At 43.5% G+C, this 19,590-nt stretch overlaps 1 protein-coding gene across 4 annotated transcripts in view; it reads left to right on the top strand.

Annotated features, from left to right (window-relative positions):
* phldb2b (pleckstrin homology-like domain, family B, member 2b) overlaps positions 1-19,523 on the top strand; it is a 49,825-nt gene extending 30,302 nt beyond the window's left edge. For 2 of the 4 annotated variants that reach the window (XM_054765559.1, XM_054765563.1), the window contains 14 exons: positions 316-480; positions 872-1,009; positions 1,914-2,042; positions 3,272-3,427; positions 3,500-3,610; positions 3,687-3,761; positions 6,192-6,335; positions 6,580-6,679; positions 12,383-12,533; positions 14,030-14,120; positions 15,936-16,082; positions 16,171-16,390; positions 18,193-18,278; positions 18,362-19,523. In XM_054765559.1, coding sequence (XP_054621534.1) covers positions 316-480; positions 872-1,009; positions 1,914-2,042; positions 3,272-3,427; positions 3,500-3,610; positions 3,687-3,761; positions 6,192-6,335; positions 6,580-6,679; positions 12,383-12,533; positions 14,030-14,120; positions 15,936-16,082; positions 16,171-16,390; positions 18,193-18,278; positions 18,362-18,502 — 1,854 coding nt within the window. In that variant the 3' untranslated portion in view covers positions 18,503-19,523. The remainder of the gene's footprint in view (positions 1-315; positions 481-871; positions 1,010-1,913; positions 2,043-3,271; positions 3,428-3,499; positions 3,611-3,686; positions 3,762-6,191; positions 6,336-6,579; positions 6,680-12,382; positions 12,534-14,029; positions 14,121-15,935; positions 16,083-16,170; positions 16,391-18,192; positions 18,279-18,361) is intronic. The other 2 variants (XM_054765560.1, XM_054765561.1) reach the window with 2 other exon arrangements.
* Positions 19,524-19,590: the final 67 nt, after the last annotated feature.

Below are 19,590 nucleotides of genomic sequence, written 5' to 3'. Positions count from 1 at the left end.
CATTTGTTTGTTGTAAAAAAAGAAGCTCCAAACCACGAAACAATAACAAAATACCTCTGCCCATGTTCTTTTTGGTATCAAATAGCTGGTGGTCCATGCTGTCATCCGTGCATTGCAAACAGGAAATTCTAACAGCTCATTTGCTTTTGATTACTGGTAATTTTCCAAGTAAGGCCCTGAGCTAGGACTGAATCTGTGATGCTACGTGCCAAGCTTTTCAAATTAGAGCAAGTATAGCTTCAAATATGAGATGAGATCTTTTTTTGAAAGCTTATCAGTGGCTGTGTTCTTGATTTGTGTTGCCCACTGCGCCAGCAGACACACGACGATGCTGTTCGCCGCCTCACACAGGATGCCAGGCCCTCCGAAGAGGAAATGAGGCGCGTGGAGGAGGAGAGGATCCAGGTCCTCAACAACATGGAGGAGCTGGAGCAAAAGATTAAAGAGCTGGACAACCAGATGGAGGAATCTTCCCGAGAGGTAGCAACAGTCCAGACTGGAGTTAGTGACCCGAATATAAGATGACCTCTTTTCCAAGGCTTGTTTTTGGGAAGAAAAAAAAATTCAACAGAATGAAATGATTTCTCAACAGCTTCTTTGAGCATTATTAGGTTAAATTAGCACATTTCATCCTCTGTTGTTTGCGGGTCTCTGTGTGGGAATGACATCACTTCAGGTCACCGGTGTTTGTGGGTTAGCGTGTCTAAATCACTAGACCCGATATAAGACAACTTTTCTTGGACGAAAATGCTCTTTACTGTATATTTCTACTTATATTTGGGTCAATACAATAAGACTAATAATAGCTGGGAGAACATGAATATTTAGTCACGGTGTGTCAAGTTTTCACCCAGTCATGTCTTTACCAAAGGTGGAGGTCGAGCGAGCGCTGGTGGAGGCGGAGCAGGAGTCGGAGTTAGCTGCCCTGCAGCAGGAAAAAGACGCCCTGGAGGCACTTCACAGCAAAATAGCCGACATGGAGACCAAATCTCAGCAGGAAAGAGAAAAGGTATTTCCTTTTTTTTTTTTGCTCAGTGCTCAATGTGGGGGAATGGTATTTAGAATGGCGTTCAGGGAACATATCCAGGCCCACGTTAGCTCGGATGCGTTATCATATCAGGTAGCCAGTGGGTTGGGGGAGGATTGCGTTGCAACATGCGTAATAAACAGCATGTGCGTTTCTTTTTGCTGTGATATGGCTATGCGTGTAAATATATATGCTAGTCAAAGGCACACTTATATTTTGAGGTCATGTGACTAAGCGGTAGGTGCTAATCCTTCTCATGCTGTCTCTGATCCAAATATATAACTGCTAATACTACCCAGGGTAAAGCGGTCACCAAGGCATCCTATCTCACACACACACACACTTTGACATATACATTGTGTATGTACCTGCCAACAAGATGGAGCTTGGAAGTGGATTAAAGAATATATTTTTTGTCTTTATACATAATCACCTGTGGTTATAGTTTGATAGAGAAAGGGAGAGTGAAAGAGAGCGTTGATTAAAAGTTTGGTTTCAGAGTAGATGAAGCTGAGTGCTTGTATAGATTTTGGATGCCTGTGTATGTTAAAAATCAATAATGTGTGTGAGTTAACCCAATTCATATCCTCGCCCTCATTCCCCCATCAGCTTTTTCCATCACCCTTTTCAGACACACACCAAATGTCCAAATCCTACTGAGTGGCTTTCCATCCTTAAATAAATATCATTCTACTGCCGATTCCCCGCTTTACGTGCTAATATTGCTGACCTGATCACCTCGGTAACTAACGGTGGCTCCTTCAATCCCACTAACGCTGCCATCCTCTTTATGCCCTGCGTGTGTGTGCGCCTGTTGTTGCACCTGTCCTTGTGTGCGTGTGGGCTTGTATGTGCATATGTGGCCATGCCCGTGTGTGTGTACCAGGCGTGTGAGTTGCTCCAGGCAGAAAAGGGCAGAGTAGAGAGGTTGGCTCAGATTGTGTGTGAGCAGCGCTCCCAGCTGGACAGCTGCCCCGAGGCCACCAAGGAGCCCCTGCAGGAGCAGCTAGCCAGGGTCAGTACACACACACTGAACATTCACAGCTCCCGCGCGCACACACGCACACGCTCGGACCCATGCAGAGACAGCACCTCCATGCCAGGGTGAGGGATAATTCTAATGTAGAATGAGTCATGTGATCTCCGTATCCGTATCGGGCTCTACATGTTTCTCTGGTTTCTGCTCTGTTGTTTTGTTGGTATTCATATTAGGGATGGGCATTTCACAACATTCACCTGATTAATTATAGGGGAAACTAACCAATTCTTAGTTCTTTCTATTATCATATCTATTATCCCCCCCCCAAACACAGCAATAGTCAGAAAACCTGGTTGTTTGAAACTAAATTGTAACATGCTGCATGCCATCATTTGCACTAGGAGAGCGCAGACCTCCGCCAAGCGCCATTGTTCCCCCCATAATGTGATTCACACCTAAATATTAATCCTACATTTTTTTTTATCAGTCTTTGATATTTTGGAGAACCTGTTGGAAACTTGTCCTGTATTTCATTTTAGTCCAAGTGCTCTGGCCATTTTTTGTGGCGTTATATGCACAAATGCCGAAAATGGTCCTTTCTCGCAATGTTAAAGAATCCTTTTTTAAAAAATTCCTGGATCCAGACGGTGATCTGGATCACCCCCAAAATGTAATCAGTTCTTCCATATCCCATTTCCAAGAATTCCTGAAAATTTCATCCAAATCAGTCATCCGGGAGGGGGTCAGAGTAGAGCCGTTGCTCCTTCACATTGAGAGGAGCCAGTTGAGGTGGCTAGTCCGGATGCATCCAGGACGCCTCCCTGGTGAGGCGTTCCGGGCATGCCCAGCCGGGAGAAGGCCCCCGGACAGACCAAGGACACGCTGGAGGGATTATGTCTCACAGCTGGCCTGGGAACACCTTGGTGTCCTTCCGGTGGAACTGGAAAATGTGGCCGGGGACCAGGAAGTCAAATTTATGTTGTGCTTTTTTGCTCTATTCTTCCCATTTTTGGGGGTTTAAATGTATTTTTACACTGTGCCTCAGGCCAATAAAAAATAGCCACAATCCACAAATTGGCGTCACTTTGGACATCCCTGCCTTGCACCCACACTCCACAATATTAGCTGAACCTGTGTATGAATATATATGAGCATTGCCTTATTAACTACACGATAGGTGCAAAGTATGCAGTTTTACACCACTGAAAACTACAACAATGTTGTGTCAACTGTGTGTTTATGAGCCTATTTTGGTGTGTGTCCAGGACTTTGAGGCACTCGAGACGGAGACAAAGCGCTTTGAGGACCTGGAGTTCCAGCAGCTGGAGAGAGAGAGTAGGCAGGACGAGGAGAAGGAGACGCAGATGCAGCAGCTTCTCCGAGAGATCGCCGACTACCAGCGGAGCACTGTGACCCGCAAGGTTCGCTTATAGCTCCAGTTTTGGTCATCCATTCATCGGCTACAGCATCTTAAGTTTTGTTTTTTTTACCAGGAGCGACTGTTGACCCTGAAGAAGCAGGCGGAACAGATTACCCAGCAGGCTGAGCGAGAGAAAGAAAGCTTCCTGAAGGAGAGGAGCACCCTGGAAGCGATGCTGCAAAGGGTACAAAAAGCTCCATTTTCAAATTAAGCATAGTTTGTCAAAATGATGTAATTTAACACGTTTTTATTTTTACCAGGAGAAAGAAAACCTTGCACCTCTTGACCGAAAATATGCTGACCTCACTGGTGGCCAAAGTTACACCTTAAGGGAGGTAGGTTTGATTGACTCGTGACACACACACAAACGCGCACAAAATACATTTCTCCAACTTTGTCCTGGATTGTCCTCCTGTGTGTCAGTCTTTTAGCGGCGGTTTCCATGACAGCACCTTTGCTGCAGCTTCTCCTCTTGCAGTCACCTTGTGTGACCTCCCATCCTCCCTCCTTTCCTCTCTTTTCCTCAAGAATGCCGAGGTACTTCATCTGTTTGTGTCTGTTCCGCTTGTATTCTCATTACGACCATCATAATAATCACTAAACATCTTTATGTGCCTCACATTATGTCTCCACATGATACAAGGGCTATGTCACAGTCAGTGAACTCAATGAGCTATACTCACAGTTCGGGATGGACCCTAAACCAGTCCCCGACTCCGATATAAACCCCTCCCCTGACAACGTCACAGAGGACGAGGTGTGTCGAGTTGCGGCTGCTTTTCCCTCCATTGTGGTCCTCTTGACGGTGTTCTTCTCTTTTTTTTTTTTTCTCTCCAAAAGCTCTGTCTCTCTTCCTCCCCTGCCTGCGACTGTCTCTCTTCTTTCTCCTCGTCCCATCTATATCCGCGCGCCTCCAAAACAATCTCTGTGCACTGGCCAGAGATCATGGTGACATATCGAGAGCCTTCCCCCCTCCCAGACTCTCCCCCTCCTCCACTTCCTGTCAAAAAGCACCATCGCCGACAGAGGCAGGTAACTTTATAGCATGTGCGTCTGCCCAAGTTTGAAATGATTTGTATTCGTTACAGTATACACACACAAAAACACAAAGAAGTTAACGAAAAAGCTAAACACAAGGTTCCGCTATGAACTACAACAGTGGTTCTCAAACTACATACCACCTCAATAACATTTTGCTTTGCCAGCGCTGTTTTTGTAATTGGCTTGGAGCGTGAGCGTGAATAGGTGAGCTACACATTATTAAAGGGACTGTATGCAACAGGTTCCCAGGCGTCCTCATGCATTATGTCGCACCCTCTTCCTGCTTTGAGAACGCAAAGTAGGCCTCTTGTAACACACGCATTAGTTCATTTTAACAGCTAATGATGGTGATTTGGCAAAGTTTAGCTACTCATGTTGGCTATCATTGAATGTATGGCCTGTCATAACAACACCATGAATGTAAATTCTTGGTGCCTCATCAAGACTGCTTTTTTGTGTGTGTGTGTGTGTGTGTGTGTGCACACTACGACATGTACGTGGACGCCAGGCAGCCGTGAGTGACAGCCATGAATGCCAGTATAGAAAATGTACAATAATTTGTATGCAGTTTAACTCCTAATTGTGAAAAATCAACTTTTGTACAATCTGTTCTTTTAAACCACTAGTGGAAACATATGCTAGTTGGTGGTGGTGTTCTTATATTTTTTTGGGTGCAAAAAAATTTAACTTGAGCCAGCTGCACACAGTCCCTTTAATATTTAAACAAGGACAATTTTATGTGAATGAAATTTTAGTGAATAGTTGGTAAATAAATGTGTATTTGTATAATTATTTTACAGTTGTGTTGCTGATATTTTTTATATATAATTACATTTTTAGCTAAAATTATTTTCAATTAAAATGGTGTTACGAGTGCCACCAGTACCACAGTTTAAGAATTATGAACTAAGACACTAAAATGCATAGCTATGTACGATAAAGCCACTAGATGGCACCCAAGGAAACTTAATGAGACCCTGAAATGGGACTTGTTGGGACTTAAACTTTTAAATCTTTAACTCCAAAGACGTATTTGTACATTTTTATAAACCCGAAAGCCTGATCCCAAAGACATATTTCTACGTCTTTTACGTTTTTTTGTGCAAGAGGCAGAAACTAATAAACTCTTAGAGCAGTTTTAAGCCATAAAAACGGACACAAGGTGGCAGAAGTGCATTTGGTAAGAGCTCAGCAAGTGAATTTGAATGGAAGAAACATGCACGGCAGCAAGGAGGAAGTGGAAGAACGTGGAGGAGTGTAGCGTGCGGAAGGTTATGCATTGTAGGGACATTTTAACGCATGCACACGTGCATGTTTATGTTGTGGTATAGTTGATTAGATATTTGAGCTGTCACAAACGTAAAATATTTGTGCCAAAGTGAAAGTTTGACATGTATCTTTTCACAAAAAGCTGTTTTTCTCCCTTTTTTTAGTCGGCAATTGATCATTTCGTGATTACTAAACGGAAAAAGGTAGAAACAAACGTTTTCTGATGAAAGAGGGGAGTGTAACCTTTCTTTTAGAGGTACCATGTTTATACAGCCAAAGAACACAATATTCTGTGTGCCTTGAAAGATCAGTCAAAATTGTCTATGGGGTACTAAAATAGTTACTGAAGGGGTTGTTTTTTGAAAAATGGCTGGGATTGAATGAGTAAATTACAGCAAAATTGCCAACATTGCAACAAACCCCTTTCTCTCTGTGTGCCATTTGTTTTTCATCAGCATTTCCGGCTGCTGGAGGAGAGGAAGCGATCGGACAGAGATGGCTCGTCCCATCTCAGTGACACGTTACCCAGAAAGAAAACAACACCCATCATGACACCCCAGTTCTCATGTGCAACACTCGGGCGTAGTTTCCCTACTAAGGTATTCCTTCACGAGTGTCTTAGAAAAGAAAAAAAAAGTTAAATCTACCGTAAACTTGACTCACCATAAGCTCGCTCACCACTTAAAAAGTGTTTAATAGTCTGATTTGATTTTGTTTTACATTTTTTTTATGTTTTAATTTTAATTTTTTTATGGTATAGTATTATATTTTTTAACTTGACTGATTTTGTTATTTTAATGCACACACTGTGTGGAAATGCATTTTAACACAGTTTGTTTACAGCCGCATCCACCACTGGTACAGAGCACAAGCTGTGGCAGCATTCTTCCCAGAATTCTCTCCTTATCCAACAAGGAAACAGAATGCCGACGTCTGCAAAAAGGTACACACGCATTAATCTGCATCAACAATTACAGGTCTTCATATGTGACTAGGGATGCGTACAGGTGGTAAATGAATGCAGACTCACCAGCGTCCAGCAACATGTGCTTGAAGGTGACGTTGCAATAGTCTTGCAAGTAATGCAACGTCTCCACAGAGGCACAGAGTGTGACCCTCTTTTTAAGCTCGATTGTTGATCTTAACACGACAACAGCAGTGCTCAATTCCGGCATGGTAAACTTGCACACATTTTTTGTCACTATGCACACCAACACACAACACTTCCTCCTTATGCACCCACGGTGAGTGAGGTGTTTTCACGACACAGCTTGTGGCTAGAATGGTGTATTAATGATCAATTTCTGCTCGAATTGTGCGGAATATATGCACTCAAAGCACTGTAAAATGTTCCTGCGTTCTGTATTGTAATAATTATGACAGGTTGTTGTGGATTTGATGAATTTATCACTTATTTACCCTAATTTCCCGTGTACAAGCTACTTTTTAAACTTTGAACGCTGCGGCTTATACAGCCGTGTGGCCAACTTATGGCTATGTTCTGAGCTCGTGAAATCGACTTTACTTCGAAACTACTAATTGTTTAAAAACTGTGTGTACTAACAAGTTAGTGAGGAAACGGTAGCTCTTTCTTTGGCAGGAGCCAATCACAAGGTATCAGTGCACTCACAAGCTTGTCAAGCCATTTGAAAGCACAGGAGGCCATTATAACAGTCTGACTCACGATCTCATCTTGCAAAGAACACTAAACTCATCACAGCAACTTAACACGCAAAAGGTATAGGCTCAGAAATATACACATGTACCAATACGAGTTTTTTTTGGGGGGGGGGGGGGGTGGGGGGGGCTCTTAAAGTTTCAACAGAATGTGTTTCATTCATTGGGGCGCTGCAGTGACATCAGCCCCACTCTGGGCTCCTCTGGCGGGCAGCGGCAGCATTGCTGTGCCATCCAACCATGCTCTATGCTGCTTGTCCTGCAATGAAATGCATTATGGGAAAACCTTAAAATGCTGTTTTTGTTGGCATTACTAATATTGGTACATGTTTGTATTGTTATTAGTTATACCTTTGAGTGTTAAGTTGCTGTGGGATTCAGACCCTGTTAAAGCAACAGCATCATTTCAAAAGCACTGATATGGCGGGCGGCATTAAGCTGTCTGTTAAATTACTGCATGTTCTGTCACGGGCGGTGTGTAGCTGTTTGGTAGAATCTCCGACTGCAGAGACAACCAAGTAGTCAGTGTTAAATGTACAAATAACAGAAAATGTCCATAAGATAACAAAAACCTCCGAGCCTAGCCACAGGAAAGAAAAAGACAAAAGTACAAATGAAGGAAAAGCGCTGCACACAGGGCGAGCAGGAAAAGAAAATTCTAACCAAAAAAAGTCTCTGCAATAAGAACTAGCAGGAACAAAGTACAAAACGTCACTGTTGCAAAACATGACCAGGAAATAAAGTACTCACAAAAGGCAGGGCAGGGTAGAGCAGAGCACAAGGTAGCATGAGCAAACATGGTAAGACAAACTGGCAAGGAACAAACATTCAAACAGGCATGAAGTAATCATGGCTTGATTGCATACAGGTGCGCATGAGCTCCTCCTGTAGGTCGGCAGTGTGCTGCAACAAGAGAACAGCAGAGGGCAGCAAAGCAGCACCAGACTCATGACAGTACCACCTCCCCCATAAGGCAGCCCCTGACGCCTTACCTGGCTTATCAGGATGGAGAGAGTTGAAGTTGCTAGTCAAGGAGGGGTCCAGGACACAGGAGCGGGCCACCCAGGAGCCCTCCTCCGGCCCATAACTCTCCCAGTCGAACAAGTACTGCACTTCTCTAGAGTCCTAAATGGCTCTGACCGTGCATGTGGGCAGGCCATCGATCATGTGCGGCAGAGGCTCGGCTGGTGGACACTGGATGAACTTTCATAGCCGGGGGAAGCTTGAGCCTGACGGATGAAGGGCTGATGATGGTGTCTATGACATAAGGACCCACAAACCAGCTTCTTATTTGTTCCCGCCAAAGGAAGGTCGCGGGAAGAGAGCCATACTTCTTGGCCCGGCTGACATGTAGGGGCAGGTATCCGGTGTCGGTCAGCCGACGATTACGTGCCGCCGGCCGAGTCAGCGCTGCTCTGGTTTCCCTCCAAACACGGCGGGCTCGCCTTAAGTGCAAGTGGACGGCCGGCACAGAAATCTCCATCTCCTGGGAAGGGAACAGAGGGGATTGGTACCCATAAGCAGCTTTAAATTGAGAGTTACTTGTAAACGAGCTGACAAGTGAGTTGTGGGCATATTCCACCCAGGGGGAGGTAGGAGGCCCACAAAGAGGGGTGCTGGCGGCAGACACTGCAAAACGAAGACAATTCGTATAACAAAATTCCCCAGGTCTTAATGTTCCTAGCTTGCCAGTCAATAGCGGGATTGTGGAGTTTACGCCATGTTAGTCCCAAAACTACAGCAGCTGATTGTGAGGGAATAACAAAAAACTGAATAGATTCATTATGGTTAGCAGAGAGTTGGAGAGTCAATGGTTTGGTCTGAAAACACTTCGGCTAGCAACTGCCCATCTAAGGAGAGCACTTCCTTGGGCTTAATTAACCGAACCTTGTTAATTTTGTACTCGTCCACAAAACAGTGTCCAGGAAACAGTCAGCTCCCGAGTCTCAGTGCCGATACGGCAATGCTCTTGCCCCCCCCCCCGATAGTTCCTGATACCTGGAGTCTTAGTGGCGTAGTTCCTGCGCCTTCCTTATTATACTCACAAGTCGATACGGTGAGTCAATCATTGGGGCGGTATCGCTTGACTCCTGCGTACTCGTGGTCACGACGTCCGGCAGCTGTTACGAGCGAGGTGTAGGTCTCACCGGGCATTGAACCAGACGATGATTGGCTCCCCCACAGTAGAAGCATAACCACAGCTGGCGATGACAGTTGCGCTGGTCTGCAGTCAGCCGCCTGCGTTCCTCCGAAGGTTGGGTTGGGCGGTGTCACGGTAGTATCCACGAACTCGACCTCCCTTGGTATCAATGTGGTGTTGGCCCAGCTGACTTGCCTACTTAGAGTGCTCTTGTTCTCTCTCCCTTAATCAATTATCCAGACGTACCGCCAGGTCGATGATGTCGTCGAGGGTAGTGGTTTCATCCCGCACTGCAAGTACATACATCCTTCAGGAGAGGTTGAGTGCTTTACAAAAGAACATCACGTAAGGCTACATCGTCGTAACCGCTCTCTGCGGCCAGAACTCAATGGAGAAAGCAGCTACTGAGTTACTCCCTTGCTTCAGGTCCAAAAGCCTGCTACCGGCTGCTCTACATCAAATAGGGTGGTCAAAAACTTTTGAGTTCGTTCAAGAATAAATGGCAGGGAAGAGCGAATAGTCGGCTGAGCCTTGCTGATGTCTACCGCCCAGGTGGCTGCATTCCCAGAAAGCAAACTCATAATGAATGCTATCTTAGTGGGGTCTGAACAGTAAGTGCGAGGTTGCTGATTGAAGACTAGTGAGCACTGGTGAATGAATTGCTCGCAAGAGCCAGTCTCCTCAGAAAAACTAGGTGGGTGAGGGATAATAGGTTGTCGGTAAGCAACCAATTGTGAGGCACTAGCGGGAGCCATAGCTTCGCTGTACGGGCTAGGAGTGGCAGATGGTTCGAGACGCTGCTCCAAGGCGGCAACGCTCGCAGACAAAGCACTGATAGCCCCCAAAATATCCTTGAAGGACTGCTCATGGCTGCCCACTAATTGCCCCTGGTGTGAAAGCGCGGAACGGAAATGGTCTAGCTCTGCGGGATCCATTTTGGCCAGTTTGTCCGGTCACGGGCAGTGTGTAGCCGTTTGGCAGAATCCCGAAATGCAGAAAACCAAGTAGTCCGTGTTAACAAATGTATTAACAAAAAGTACAAATAACAGAAAATGTCCATAAGATTAATAACAAAAACCTCCGAGCCTAGTCACGGGAAAAAACATAAATAGACAAAGTACAAATGAACGAAAAGCAGGAAAAAACAAAAAATACTAACCAAAAATCACGGCAATAAGAACTAGCAGGAACAAAGTACAAACAGAAGGTCACTGTTGCAAAACATGAACAGGAAATATCAAAGTACTCACAAAAGGCAGGGCAGACCACAGTGCAAGGGTACAAGGTAGCATGAGAAAACATGGTAAGACAAACTGGCAAGTAACAAACACTCAAACAGGCATTAAGTAATAGTGGCTTGATTGCATACAGGTGCGCATGAGCTCCTCCCCTAGATCGGCAGTGTGCTGCAACAAGGGAACAGCAGAGGGCAGCAAAGCAGCACCAGACTCATGACATGTTCTTTGCTCAGTTTCAGGGTGTTTGCAATCTTCTTCCATCTTAATATCTATTTATCCGCACTGTACAGACTGAACTCGAAAGTGAAACCAGCCAAATGCAACAAAATGGAGAGCAGTGAAGCATACAGGCATATTCAAGAGTCAAAATTGAATGCAGAGTACGACAAATTCACACATGTTGGCAGGTCTGCACTAATAATGAAAGTCCTCCCTGCCTCTCATGCCCCTCCCGACAGTTCACCGCGCCGCCTCAGGGGGGCCCGCCCCACTATTTGAGAAGCACTGATCTAGAGCGACAATTCTTTTTTTCACATCCTCAGAGTTCTTTGCCATGAAGTGTCATGTTGAACACCTGTTCCCCATTCATACCCCAACACTAACGAGTCACTTGACCCCGGGGAGACAAAATGGTTAATTGGGGCCAATTTTTGCAGTTTAACATAAGGTTGTATTCACTTGTGTTGCCAATGGTTTACACTGTACATTAGTGGCTTTGTGTTGAGTTATTTTGAGGGGACATTTACACGTGTCCAAGCTGTACATCGACTTATTTTACATTTTACCAAAGTGTTGTTTTAGTGTTGTCCAATTAAAAGATATAATGCAATATTTGCAGAAATGTGAGGGGTGTACTCACTTTTGTGCTATATTGTGCTGTAGAGTAGTGTACAGTGTACAGTTTGAATGGCAGTATGTGCGTGGCAAGATAATTGCGGTGCATGGTGGTAGCCCCATAGTCTGGAGCTGCTCGAGTGCTGCCAAAACTGCGGTGCCTTTAGGGGAACTCTGAATTCCAACATGTACTGTGACATACTGAACTTCCACCTACACAAATGTTGTGCATGCTAAATACTCACTTGTGACTGACTGTATGTGACTACTTCATCCAAAAAGGTATTCAAACATTTTGAAAATATTTTTGTGGAGTAGTTGCCTTTTCATTTCATCCGCATGGTCCCTGAGCCCCTTTTGGTCTCTTGATTCGGCTCATCAGATGGGTGTGTCTGCTGCAAACGGCAGATGCTATCAGTTTGTGTGTTTGTGTCTTCTTCCTGTACCCAAAGGCAGAGCTTTGGACGTGTAAACGCTGCCATTATTTCTCCCTCTGCTTCTGAGCATTCATCCAGCCTTGAACTAATTCATGTTCCTGAAGTAGCTGTAGTATATTTTTTCATTTGATCTTATTTTATCGCTTGCGCTGGAATATTAGCCACAGTGGCGGGACTTAGTGACCCAAACCTGAAGCCAACTGGGCAAACTGTTGTCCCAGAGGGAGTGACGCAGACAGGTACGATACTGACGACACCGAATAGAAGTTGTGCTGCTGAAGCTACTGATCTTTTCCCCTGCTTGCGTCTTGTGCGTCCAGGTCAGCCGAGCTCCCGAGCGTCGTCCCAGACCAACGTCTACCTCGATGCCTTCGGATACCGCGACAACCAGGCGTTTGACACGATGAGCGTGGATAGCACGGACTCCATTGAGACCAGCATCTCTGCGTGCTCTCCTGACAACATCTCCAGGTCTGTGTTGAACAAATAGGACGTTAATACAAAATGTGTGTGTGTGTGTGTGTGGATTTAAAGCAAAGCAACCTCTTCCTCCTTAGAGAATAGGATGTATACCGGGTACATCTGTGCATGTTTTGGGTTACTCTCTTGATTAGCGTTACAAGGGTCAGGTTACGGAAGAGGGAAAATTTGTGTGTACTCTCATAGTCAACCCCCTCAGGTTCTGATGCACCGAACATACCAGTATGATTTCATTTGGGGGTCCAGCCCCCCACATTTGGACTAAAACCATGTGTGCATCCATTCCCTCTTTATTCAAACTTTTAACCATCCCGTCCTCTTGTTTCATGGTATGTTCTTGTTCCAGTACATAGATTCTACACATTTCCAAACCGTTACTGAGCCACACTACGGCTCCCATATGGATTACTGTTTTACTCTTTTTTTTTTTTTTTAAATACACATGTGGGAGCAACAAAAATGTGATTTTTGTAGTGTGAATCCTTAAAAGGTTTGAACTAAGACAATGAGTGCGATTCCCTCGTATCGACTGAGGTAAGACTTTACAATTCCGAATTATTTTCCCATTTCTATCTCTTGCACTGTACTTCACTGACTCTCCTCCCTCCCCCAATTTGTTTAGACTGCGTCTTAATGTGCACCATCTATCATAACACTGACATAACATCTATTTCCCTTCCGAGAGGACATTGGCACATTTGGAGAAGGGCCTAAATACGGTATATGGTAAATAAGTAGGGCTGTCAAATTATAACAAATGTAATCAGATTAATCACAGTTTGTAAATTAATTAATCATGATGAGCAACTATGTCTGAAATATGGCCATTTTTTTTACTGTATTTAATGGAGACAGATAAATGACAGATTTATATATATTTATATGTATGAACAGCTTCAAATGAACTGAATATGTCAATCAAGCTAAAAGATACCACACTAGTCTCTTTAATAGTAGCAGAACATTTGAATCACACTTTGAACTCGGTTATGAGCAATGAGGGACTGCGTTCAAAGACATCACGTAATTTAAGGTCGATTTACTTGTTTACCGAATTAAGGAGTTACGGAGTGATAATATCCACTTCATGTTTTTCTTTATCTTCCTGTTTATTTGCGAACACACACGCATCGTAAAGCCATTTTTGTGATGTGGGAGTGTCCCTGAATGCATCTCGCGTTGTAATGAGAATGAGGAATCGTTGTTCGCAGGATGAAGGGCCTAGAGACGTGTGCGAGTTGGAGATACATACAGTATATGGTGTTGGCATTGCACTGCTGTTGATGCGTTCAGGTCAGACTGTGGGGACGCTCCACTGTGCTTCCATCTACCGTCATAACAGAGGCGTGCTTGCTCTGGTGCGCATGCGTTAATTACACAAAAATATTTGACGTAATTAATGAAACAAATTACTTACCGCCATTAACGCCTTATTTTTGACAGTGCTATCAATAGTATGAACATTCCTTGTGTTTTGTGTGTTACAGTGCGAGTACTTCGAACGTGGCCAAGCTAGAGGAGATGGAGCGTTTGCTGAGAGAAGCCCAAGCAGAAAAGAACCGACTCCTTGAACATAAGGTGATAAGGCCGAAAATAGATACGCTCTACAGCCTAGGTTCCCAAAGTGGGGTACGCGAATAAAAATGAACAATTAGCGCCTATCACTCTCAATTACGGGAGCGCAGTGGAGAACGTGTCACAAAATGGCGCTTGGCCGTATGTAGGACTCACTATGCAGACAGGACGCGAGACACTTCCGTGAAACAAAAGGAGTTTAATAATGAAAAACACAAAAGTACAAAACAAGAACTGAGAATGTCCACAGGGGAAAAATACTAACAAAAACACCGGACCGAGTCGCGGGAAAAAAAATAACTAAAGACGCTGCACACACGGTTAGCAGGTAATAAAAGTACAAACAAACAAAAAAAAAAATCACTGTTACAAAAGGCAACAGGGACAGCTAAGCACTATAACCGATAAAGTCTAGACTGCACAATGTCCACTGCTACACAAGCAGGAAAAAACAATGTCCAATGCTACACAAGCAGGCAAAGCACAATACTCACGGTAGACGAACAAGCTAGGGACCAGAATAAGGAACAGGGTAACAAGAAACAATGGGAATCAGGTGTGCGTTAGAAGACGTTCTGGCAAAGAGTGAGAGGAGACTCAGGCACTATATAGTCCTCAGGAAATTAGTGTCAGGTGTGCCTGGACTCCTCCCCTGTGTACTACAAAGGACAGACATTAGATGGCAGCAGAGCACACCCAAACCATGACTGAACGGAGCAGAAAGCAAGAAGGAGACAGCACACGGTGTCTGTGTGCATCCTATCAACCAATAAGTTCGTTTGATGATGATTTTGTGCATTAATAGTGTTTACGCTCAAAGATTTTATTTATATGGGTGTTCCAATCCCCGCACAGTGCAGCTGTGAGTTCTATTCTTGGTTGTATGTGTTGTACTTTTCGGTAATAAATTATGATGCAGATTTAAACCGTAGCCATCGTCGGTGGACAAAAAAAAAGTGATGCTCAAATTCAAGCCATTCGGATGGAAGAATGCCAACATCAGACTGGAATAAAAGATATGCTGCATGATTACTAATCTGTTTATAAGTGCTCATGTCAAACTTTATCCAAATGTAACCATGCAAAATATACATTTTGACCCAGAATGACTTTAAAATTAATTAACCAATTAACAATATTTGTAAAATATATGTTGGATGATTACTTATCTGTTAACAAAATGTGAACATGCAGAATACACCATTTTCCACCCGAAATTACTATAAAGTGAATACCAATTAATTGTGGTCAATATTTCAAGTTCATTCATATCAAAAGATGTGTTCTCTTTTGTGCGGCCCATGTGTTTACAACTCTACAACTCTGGTATAAACAAACGCCGTTGCTCTGAAATGGCGCCCGCGTCTTGTGTGCGTGATCCAGGATGACAAATCAGACGGTATTTTGGGTGGTTAAACAAGCGGGCGAAGGCAAGCCAAGGCCAAATTTAAGCAAGGATTTTTGGATGCTAACCGAGGTACCACTGGACTGGAACGGAGTCTGGCCAGGCCGATATAGTCTTCTTTTTGCTGATATCAGACCGATAATCAGATATCAATATCGGATCGGGACACCCCTACAGGTGAGCACCAAGGTAATTGGATATTGCTTACAGTCAAGCACTGTGGCGGAAACATGAGTAATGCTAGAAAACAATGGCGCCCGCACTAAATCACACTTTGGACACAATTTGGACAGTGTACTCAGAAATCTGCGAAAGAAGGTTCAAAATGGTTGCTGAAATGTGAGGGGTGTACTAACTTCTCCTCCCCTTCCTCTCTATAAACTGTTGTTCTACACCTGTAACGTCACGTCAAGGAGAGGGAGGTGGAAATGCGCAAGCTGGCGCTGGAGGAGGAGAAGAAGAGACGGGAGGAGCTGGAGAAAATGCTCCAGGAGGAGACCAGCAGGCGTCAGAAACTCATCGACCGCGAGGTGAAACTACGAGAGAAACAGCGGGTGCAGGTATCACGATCAACCTCTTCCTACCCTGACACTTTCAGATGTGATCAGCAGTGTCGGAAGCCAATCTCTTCCTCGTCTCCTCCTCTAGTCCCGCCCACTTACACGGTACCTACCAGTGCGGAAGGATGATTTTGACCTGCGGTCTCACATCGAGTCGGCGGGCCACAGCGCAGACACGTGCTTCCACTTGTCCATCTCCGAGAAGACGTGCAGGGGCTACCTGGTCAAGATGGGGGGCAAAATCAAAACCTGGAAGAAGCGCTGGTTCGTCTTTGACCGCAATCGACGTACACTGTCCTACTACTCAGGTTCGACCCACAAACACAACATTTTTTATGGTTTTATTGAGTGCAGTGGAACCCGCTGATGTCGAAAAGCCGTCTATGAGGACCAGCTCATCAAGTCCTTGTCCGTTGTTTTCTTATTACGAATAAGTGTCAATGTCGTCATTATCGCGAAACAACATAAGTACTGTCGAGTTCAGGGGTGTCCAAAGTGCAAGCTTTTTAAATGGCCCTTGGCACATTCTAAAAATACAATTAAACAGGAAAAATTGAAAAAACAACAGCAAATATGGAAGAAAAAAACAGTAATACCAGAATAACGTAAAAACATTAGGTGAATAAAGTTATAATAAGAAGAAATTAAAAGTGATAATCTTATGAGAAAAGAAGTTGTGATTTAAAAGAATGAAGTCGGAATATTGTGAGGGGAAAAAAATATTTTAGAAGCATAAAGTTGAACAATTAAAGAATATCAATAAATATCAAAAAATGTGCAGTTAGGTTGGGAAGAATTGTATAATATTACAAGAAATAAAAAAAAAAATGTCTTAAAAGAAAAAATGACCAAACCCCGCCGAGCGCCATAGTTCCCCCCATAGTGTGATTTACACCTTAAATATTACATACTACATTCCTTGATCATGAAAACACCATGGAAGGGTTTGAATGACTTAAAGAATGGCAACAATGCTAACATGCTAATGTTAGCATGCTAACACCTAGCATAATAGCGCTAAGCGTCTGTATAAGTGCCTACCTCTGAAAAGGCTAAAAATGTTAGTATAATTACATTAGCATGCTAACACCGAGCATGATAGCGTTTAGTGTCTGCTGAGGTTTATAAAAGTCACAAAAAATGTTTGTAAGCTCATATTGGCAACGTTACAACGCTAACACCAAGCATAATAGTGTTTACCTATAAAAATGGCTAAAAAAATACTACTATGCTAATGTTAACATACTAACACCGAGCATGATAGTGCGAAACAATTGAGTTATCAGCTCCTAAAAGGTGTATGCATTATTCGGGACACCCTGTATTTGTGTCTGTCCATGAAAATATAAAAACATGCTAATATGCTAACACCAGGCATGATAGCACAATGTACCGGGGAGGCTGAATGTCCCGAACAAGTGCTCTGACCATTTTTTTGTGGAGTCATACGCACAAATGCCAAAAATAGTCCCGTCTCGCAATGTTAAAGAATCTTTTTAAAAAATGGCTGGACCCAGACAGTGAATCTGGAGCTCCCCCAAAATGTATCCAGTTCTAACATATCCCATTTCCGACAATTCCTGAACATTTCATCCAAATCCATTCAAATCCAAATCAACAAACCGATAAAACTTCCTATCAATAACATGCTTTGTCATCTGTAACACAAAGCCTCAAATGGAGGCTGTTTTTTCTTTAAATATATTCAACTTCTACATGGATTGGTTTACAAAATATAAAACAAAAAAAAAAAAGTTTGGGCCCCCGGTCTAGTTACGCAACTTGAAAACACGCACACAGTGACTTCCTGTTTAGTGCAGCGTCAAAATAAAGCAAGGCAGTATTAACCCGGACTGCAACTATGAAAGGGCACCTATTACATTTGTAGTTGAGACGTAAGGAAATTACAACAGCGGCTCTGTGAGATAAGATAAAAAATATCACAAAAGAAGAGGAGAAGAATCCAAACAAAAATATGCATGAATGGCAGAAAACAATGTTCACAAACTGTTGTCGATTCAAAAAATCCTTTACTGTCCTCCTCAATGTGTCGCCATGGTAGATGTTGGGTGTCGACGTAAGCGTAACAGGTCCCTTCTGCATTTTTTAGACAAGCATGAGGCCAAGCTGAAAGGAGTGATCTACTTCCAAGCCATAGAAGAAGTGTACTATGACCACCTGAAGAATGCACATAAGGTAGGGGGGGAATAAAAAGCTTCACTTATATTTTATCGGTGTGATGCAGTGTCTTATTTCAGAAATTGTGCCCTCTCCTGTAGAGCCCCAACCCTTCCCTCACCTTCAGCGTCAAAACTCACGACAGGGTCTACTACATGGTGGCCCCCTCCCCTGAGGCCATGAGGATCTGGATGGATGTGATAGTTACAGGCGCTGAAGGATACACGCAGTTCATGTTGTAGCCGAGGGTGATTTCTCCCTGTTCCACGTTTCATGTTGTTTTTAGTAACGGAGTATCTGCCACGTGGACAAATAGCCCTAATTTACCAGCTATAATACACACTTCATGTTGCAAGGCCGTAGAGGTTTTACTACCACACGTGTAGTCGATCACACACTACCTCAGTTTTCACGTGGCAGTAAAATACTGAAATATTGACTGCATGGGGAATCCTTCGTGTGAACACACGAGGACTACCGCAACATTTTCTTTTCCACCGGTATCCTCAGGTCTTAACAATATGCATCCGTGCGTGTGAATTTATCCACACATGCGCTCCAAAGTGCCTCTTTTGTATGCTATTCACTGTGAGCTGCGAGCTCCAAGGTGCTTCCACACGTGCACGGTGTTCCACACAGTGTCCGCAGAAATGAAGCTCACCCACACTTTTGCTATTAGTTATTTTTTTATAAGTTATTTTTAATAGTTGCAGTCAACGTGGATCACATCGGTGCCTTTTTAAACTCTCATCTATGTGAGACAGTATTTTTTATATGCATATATTTTACGTAACTGTTTGTTGCCATGTACTCTATGCAGTATTGCCTGTGCTGAGAAGACAGTGGCTTATGAAAGATCACTCAAAAAGCCAAACAGAAAAAAAAATGGTACATGTATAATATAATATCAGAAGTGGCTTCTATGCTGCTGATAATTGTGCTTTTTTTGTTTTATTCCCACTAATTTAATGTTTTTTTTTGTACACTATAACAGCTTTACCGATCAAAATGGAATAGTCTTGCTTGGAATCCTTTGTAATATCTGTGCATTCACTTTTCTCATGGCGTTCTTGACCAAAGTTTATGTATATAGCATGTGTGTGAGGTCGTTAATGCTTACGAGTGGAAACATCAGTTCTGACACCACGTTCCAAGCACATGTCAAAGTTCCTTGTCATTGTATGTAACTGCATTATTGCCAATATCGTTGCATGTATGTTAATTTTTTATATCCCGATTCAAGTAATAAACATATCTATTGTTCTTGTCGTGAGTTCTATGTTGGAAAAACCCAATTCCTTTTCCCTTCTGCAAAAAAGTGGAAAATTGT

Source organism: Dunckerocampus dactyliophorus, chromosome 21 (assembly GCF_027744805.1).
Source record: "Dunckerocampus dactyliophorus isolate RoL2022-P2 chromosome 21, RoL_Ddac_1.1, whole genome shotgun sequence".
Taxonomy (NCBI): Eukaryota; Metazoa; Chordata; class Actinopteri; order Syngnathiformes; family Syngnathidae; genus Dunckerocampus; species Dunckerocampus dactyliophorus.
Note: the sequence above shows the minus strand (reverse complement) of the source record. Positions and strands in the feature narration are given on the sequence as shown.